Raw genomic sequence first — 6,922 nt, 5'->3', positions numbered from 1 at the left:
CGTCCACTTGTTTCAAAAAAAAAAAAAAAAAAGAAGAAAAAAGCCCGTGGCAGGACCCCTCCAACTCACCGGCCAACAGCGGCACACAGTGCAGCAGTGTTCGGTGGAGGCCAGAACAAAACCAGCAACCAGTGCCAGCGTCGTGCAGCCTGTCGATCCAATTTTAACAGAAGAGCTGCAGAGAATAAAACCCTTGACAGAAACAACTGGGCCTTACTTGAGTTCTCACCACTCGCTTTGCCTCACAAAAATCCCTTAAAGATACAGGTCTCCAGGTGCTGTTGCCGTTAGTGCCTACGGCTGACGCTCGCAGCAGCCTTCGCTGATGCCGTTATTGCTAATTAAAGCAGAAGTGAGCGGCGCACACTGCTGCCTGCACAGAAACTGTGCTGCAGGTACAGCAGGACTCTGCTCACCGGTGTCAGGGCGTTTTGGATTGTGATTTGAGGCGATGGAATAACCGACATGTGTATTTTACAGCGGTCTGTCTGCCAGCCCAACATAAACCGGTTGCACCCATGGCAAAAAAATACGTGAAGGCAATTATGGTACCTCATGGGTTTTAGCACGTATCTCAGCATCTCTGGTAACACTTCACATGAAGTGCTGGGCACGGTGCTAATAAAGGCTCTGTGTAATCAGTAAGCGAGACACTTTGTCAGGAAAGGCAGTTAACGGCAGCCAGTAGCTGACGTCTCCAGAGGCCGTAGGGAAGGATCCACAGCAGTTTCTACAGATATTTTAGTCCAGACTTCCCATCAACTAAATTTAGCATCTGCTGATGAACCAGAAATTATTTCTATTTTCTCTTCTGCTGGAAGTTCGACTGAACAAGAACATTCCACAACCACGTGTGGTTTTGCATGAACTTCAGAGTCAAGCGAAGATGTGAACTCTCAAGCTGCCCTGAGCTGGTCCAGCTCACGCGCCGGGATGCCCTGACAGCAATACACGATACCGAGCGGGACAAGCCACACCATTTGTACCAGACTTCAGAGGACACTGTAACAGAGACACTACTGGCCTCTTGCGCACAACTGGTTCTCCTTCTCTACCTCACCTAGACGTGCAGATCATTTACTGCTAAGTTGAAAGGCCTACACACCTTTCACAATTTCACCATTATCTGGGTTGGTTCAAAACCAGTTTTAACTCGCAACACTACTACAGACAGACAACCCAAACAGACCACACCATTTCCTGCCTTTTCACTTTGCTCCAAACCTAAGCCAGGCTCAGCCTTCACTCTCCCAGCTTCACTTCTGGTGCCTTCCAGTGCTCTAGAAACAGGGCAGCTTCTCTAGGGACAAAGCGACTCCTCCCCATCTCCTTGGGAATTGATTCTGCCATCTAACTCGTTTGACCTGGCAAACCTGGAGGCAGGAGGTTGCGATCCAGGTTCCCAACAGGCAGCTTCCAGATGATTCTTACTGCCTTACCTACACCAGCACAACCACAGCCGTGGAGCGACGACCTGGGTTTTGCAGTACGGAAACAGCTGTGCCCCTCGCCGGGATCGGTCCCACGGTACATATCGCTGACGGCGGCACAAGCCACGAAGAATGAGAGAACACAACACCGAAGGAACAAGCAGCACGTTCTGCATCACTGCTCTTAACTGGTATTTTCTCACCCTAAAATACCTGGAACATCGGCGTTTTATGAGATGTTTTACAACAGCTACTTAAGGACTCTCCTCCGCTGAAGCAGAGCTGCTTTGTAAAAAGCCGATTGAGACAACTGGGCTTTGGCCACCCAGTTATACTGCAACGAAACACTTTCAGCCTCTGCTCCGCCTGAAAAGCACCTCTATGATCATGTCCAAGCCTCCGGGAATGCTTTGTTACAATAAAATCTGTTATATTTCTCTTCCCCTCCCTCACCTAATTGTTCTGCACGTGGCCTTTCACCCCCGTCCCTTCTTCACCGAGCATCTATTACCTAATTAAGGCTTTCTGTTAGGTCTCACTGTGACTAGTATCTCCTGTCTCACTAGAAGGAGGTTGATCAGCCCCTCCAATGGCACCAATGTGGAATTTTGAAAACCTCACCTATGAAATCGCATCATCCTGGAGAATATTAACATAAAGCTGATAATACACAGAAACATAGTTAAACTTCTAACAAAATCACAACACATCGATCTTGGGCTCTGATCTTTACAGTAGCTGCTTTAAAAAAACAGTAATTTAAAAAAAGGTACAGAAACATCAGCGTTCGCCACGCACTCCCTGCCCAGGACAGCACACTCCCTGATGACCCTCCGCAGCAGGCAGTGGCAAGCCAGCACCAGGGGCTGAAGCATAGCTGGCGAGTGGGTTTGTCACTGAGAAAGTCCTCAGTTCACTTGCTAAAAAGTACGATTAGTAACCCAAGACATGAAAGAGCATCAATACAACCCAGACACGAAAAAAAAGAAAGAGAATATAAAAGCCTGTCTGTTTTTTACTAAAACTGCCCTGCTTTCACTAGCATTGTTGTAGCAAATCCAGTGCAGTCACAGCCTCGTCCCTTTACACACCTGTTGATGAACTCCTGGAAAGAGGAAAACAGAAGGTAGTCAATGGCACTGAAATCTTGGTCGGTTCCATTTAAATGAAACTGCAAAAACACCAGTTCCTTTTTCTTCACGTCACGAGGGCCTTGAACAACCAAAGCAGATTTCTGTAAGCAAACAGAGACGTGGTGAGAGCAGCGAAACAACCCTCGTTTCCTGTTCAGGAGTCTGCCATCTGTCACTCACACTCTGCAGAAATCTAACACACGCTGAGATGTTCTTGCCACCACTAAGAATACATCTATTAAATACAATTAATACAATCTATTAAAATACCTAACGAGAATGCCAACTGAATCACCCCTTCCCACCCCTTTAATATAAATGCTATTTTGCTATTATTAAAAAAACCTGCACAAATAAACATTTTATAGTAGGGTTGGTTTTTTAATTAAGTGTATTGCAGACATTTGCCTCATTTCAGTTAAAAAAAAAAAAAAAAAAATCAAGATTTTCATCAAGATTTAGTGTTTTATGAGGGTATCTGCTTTAGTTCTATCATAGACCTTGGGGTTCACGTGGAATTACCAGTCAAGGCCCTGAAACCTGCTTTCTGCAGAAGGACAATCAAAACTGTTTTGAACATTAAAGTCCAGGAGGTTTCAGCTCCTGACTTGAAATAAACTCTCCATCCACTGCCGGGCTAGAGCCTATCAGAGCAGCAAGCTTCTAAGTGAATCTGCCATGCAGCACAAAACGCAGGTTCTTCGCTTGTTAAAACATATAAAAAGAGCATACTAGTGGCTGAAATTATATTGGACTTGCACCTAGAATATTCCTTTCAAATACACTAAGGAGCTGCTTCCCAGAAAGAAACGGTGCCTAGACAAAAGGCAAGAGAGCTGACAAACAGGTGCCTAGATAGTCTGTTCAAGTTTAGTTTCCTTAAGAACAATCTAAGTAATCACTTTACATACAAATGACCATGTTTAACACTTTATCTTTTCAATCTCTATTTACAGAGAAGCCAGATTCCCTGCGTTTTCAGGGGAATTTAAGACAGACTATCACTGGTGTACCCATCTTACTGGCTCACGGCACTGCAGTGTAATGAAACGCTTCGGTGCCCACTTAAGCTCAGTACGTAACTCCCAGCAAACACACGAAAAGAGATGAGCTATCCTGCTCTAACGGAGCGACTGCTCCGGCTTTCAACCAAAGCTGGATTTACTGGAGCAAGCAGCACGCTTGACAGTTCGTCCAGGAGAGGAACGAAGTGAGAGATTCACCATGAAAAATTATTTATTTGTCCCATCCAGGTTTTCATGCTGCACACCCCCACACGCCAGCTGATCTTCCACGACACATAAACACACTGACTGGGGTCTTTTACACTTCTGAAAACAAAAGGACGGAGGGCTTGTAAAGCACTGGAATCACGGACTTTTTGCAGCACTTAGTAAATACTTTTACTTTCAAGTACCACCATGAGCAGAACCCCCCGCCCCACTGAATAAGCTCTGTTCTATTATATTATTATTATTACCATAGTTTGATTAGTAAAAGGGTCTGTGTAGTTGATTCTCTGAGTGGTGCATTCAATGTCTCCTGGCTGACCTGGATTTATCAGAGGCGGGATGTGATCATAGTAATGATGCTTGCAGCTGAGCAGCCGAGCCTTGCCTGGGTAAAAGGCAATACCTGTTTGGGGAGAAAAGACATCGAGGAGAGCTGATTTCTTTCCCAAGGACACAGATTTCCGTTCTGGGCTGTAATCCCACAGGATACTAAGCTGTCCTCAAGATCCAGCAAAACAATCAAATTAAACGATGTGTTCCAGCACTTTTCTGGAGCAGGACAGAAGAGCCAGCTGCATGACAGCAGAACCCCCGCAAAGCACTGGCAAAAAGCAGGGTCCATACTCTGTTTCGACAATTCACAGAAGCTACCAAGTTTCCCTGGTCTTCACACTTCGCACAAGCCAGCAGCTAACACAGCAGGCCCCCTCACCCCAAATGAAACGAGAAAGTAAATTAGGAGACACTGAAGTCAAATGGGACACGTAGCACTTCAGCGCATACATGTTTCCAGATACGCTCATTTAACATGTCAAATTTTAATTGGAAATAAACACGACAGAGCAAAGATCTCTGGCTGATCTAATAAAAGTGAAAAGATGCTCTTCAGAACACCTAGATCTGTTCACTGAACACAATGTCATGATAAAAATCAAAGCCATCAAACAAGTACCAACTGTTACCATCCCTTCTCACTTACACCACTAGGGAGGCAGGCTGCTCGTTCCCCTGTACGGAAATCCATATATCCCATAAACCTTCTTTTAATGCATGCTGAGCCACAACAGCTGTACAGCGCCAGCAAAATACAAGGCTCAACCCCCAAAATCCTGCTACACCACACATGCCACATTTATTACTGGAAACAAGCTTGCCTGAGGATCACCTACACCAACGACCCCCCAAAGTTATGGTTTATTAGATACGATTAACTCACTGAGATGACCTGTCTGCCAAAATGTGGGATGTCAAAGCAGTCAGCATGTATCAGTCTAAAACCGGTTCAGCCCTTTCTTCAGTGCCCCATGCTTGCAGCTTGCCAGCTCATCTCTTTAACAGAGCCACGAAGCAAAGGGCTACGCTAATTTAGTTCTCTGATCTGACGGGGAACCCCAACGACACTTTTGGATTTACATGTATGTTGCTCTGCTTCTTTAAATGACGTCTTCTTCCTGTTGCTGTATCAAAAGCTCACCAAAAAAAAAGAAAAAGGAGCAAAAAGCCTGCTCGTACAGTCAGATCCATATGGTCCTATGCAAGGATCTACTTGCAGAGCTGAGCCTAACTGACCACGCACAAAAACATCTACAGAAATATGGCAACAACTTCAAACACTCACCTCTCAGCCACAACTACGTAAAACATGGTAAGACTTCAAACAAAAGTGTTATTTTTGAATTGGAGACTGACCGGTGACTGTTTGAGCTGCGTTTGCTCCCACAGCTCTGTTTAGGAATGGCTACTGGATAATTTAAAAATGTAACAGCAAGAGAACTCACTATTCAAAAATGCTCCTATGGCGTCATCCTTCCTGAAAACTACAACTCCGTTTTCTGAAGCCACACTGCATTTTTATGCCAACGTTGTTCCCTGCAGCCACGTCACATTTTCATTGCCTACTGAATAATACCAAGTGGTAAACAAGGCAGAACAGAAACAGAAAGTGGTACTGAGGTTATTCTGTGGCTGGTTTGAAAAACCACCTGCTTTACTGACAGCAGCATCTCACTGTCGGCTGCAGCACTGAGACCTTTGCTACCCTTTGGAACTATAGTTCCATTTGGGGAATGTTTCCAGAAGGATATTTTTTCCCTAAAAGAGGGATCATTCCAGTATCCAAAAACACTTCTTACCCACCAGATGTTGCATAATGCTCCACAGCTCCTGTCATTCACGTTATCGACGTGAAAGCTCCCAAAGCCTCCCCGAAATGCCCTGTACTATATTAACACTTCCGTGCACAGTCAACACGACACGGATTAAAAAAGAGGAAGTCAAAGATCTGGTTCAGGACACTGTATGCACTCTGGGCCCTGGGGAATCAACACCAAAAATGTGAAACAATCCAAGATAAGTGTGAACACAACTTAACCCATTTTGTTTGTTGCCAGCCTTACCAGGTGCATCGTACAAGGACACTTCCTTGTAAGAGACAGACATCACCGGGTGCTTGAGCTTCTCCCTGAAGTCACTGATGGTTTGGTAGACAAGGAACACAGCTACAGCCATGAGCAGCAGATAAATAAACAGCAGAATTACTGAAAAAACATTCTTTAGGCAGGTCTTGCTGAAACGCAAAGAAGGGGCAGTGGTACCCAGCTCACTATCTGGAACCAAACAGAACATGGATTAGGGTTTAAAATACAGATATCTGGGCTGAATTCATGTCGTGTTTGTTTACAGATCAATCACTTCAGAGGAAAGCAAGCCTCAAACGCAAAAGCCACAACCATTGCTGGTTTTGATGATCAGTCAGACAGATGCTTCTGTCTCAAGCATGAGGCGTAATCATCCACCGACTGTGCCTCTTTATCTTGAACTTGGCACTCTGCTGGAGGACACAGCAGGCAGGAAAGACGGGTTATTTTCAAGAATGACAATTCGGGTACAAAGTTCACAAGAAGTCTGTTGCATCCCTCTTTCCTCCTGGAAAAAACAACTCCTTTTCCCTCTCCAGCCTGAAGTGATTCTTACACACTTGGCACACACGTCAGCAGATTGAACACTCCGCTCTTACCCAGCTGTCTGAACTTCATCTCCACCAGAGCAGAAGTCACTTGATATTTTTAATCTCTCATTTTTGGACTCTGGTTTGTAACTCCTTGTGCATATTACACAAAGTTTCACA

At 45.0% G+C, this 6,922-nt stretch overlaps 1 protein-coding gene across 1 annotated transcript in view; it reads right to left on the bottom strand.

Annotated features, from left to right (window-relative positions):
- The window catches only part of TMEM206 (transmembrane protein 206), a 14,206-nt gene that overhangs the window by 5,992 nt on the left and 1,292 nt on the right, over nucleotides 1–6,922 (bottom strand). Inside the window, exons 2-4 of the mRNA XM_010142735.1 lie at nucleotides 6,192–6,401; nucleotides 4,044–4,198; nucleotides 2,522–2,664 (exon numbers count right to left, since the gene is read on the bottom strand). Coding sequence (XP_010141037.1) covers nucleotides 2,522–2,664; nucleotides 4,044–4,198; nucleotides 6,192–6,401 — 508 coding nt within the window. The remainder of the gene's footprint in view (nucleotides 1–2,521; nucleotides 2,665–4,043; nucleotides 4,199–6,191; nucleotides 6,402–6,922) is intronic.

The sequence above is a fragment of the Buceros rhinoceros genome, unplaced genomic scaffold, assembly GCF_000710305.1.
Source record: "Buceros rhinoceros silvestris isolate BGI_N320 unplaced genomic scaffold, ASM71030v1 scaffold6259, whole genome shotgun sequence".
NCBI lineage: Eukaryota > Metazoa > Chordata > Aves > Bucerotiformes > Bucerotidae > Buceros > Buceros rhinoceros.
This window is presented reverse-complemented; position numbering and strand designations above follow the sequence as displayed.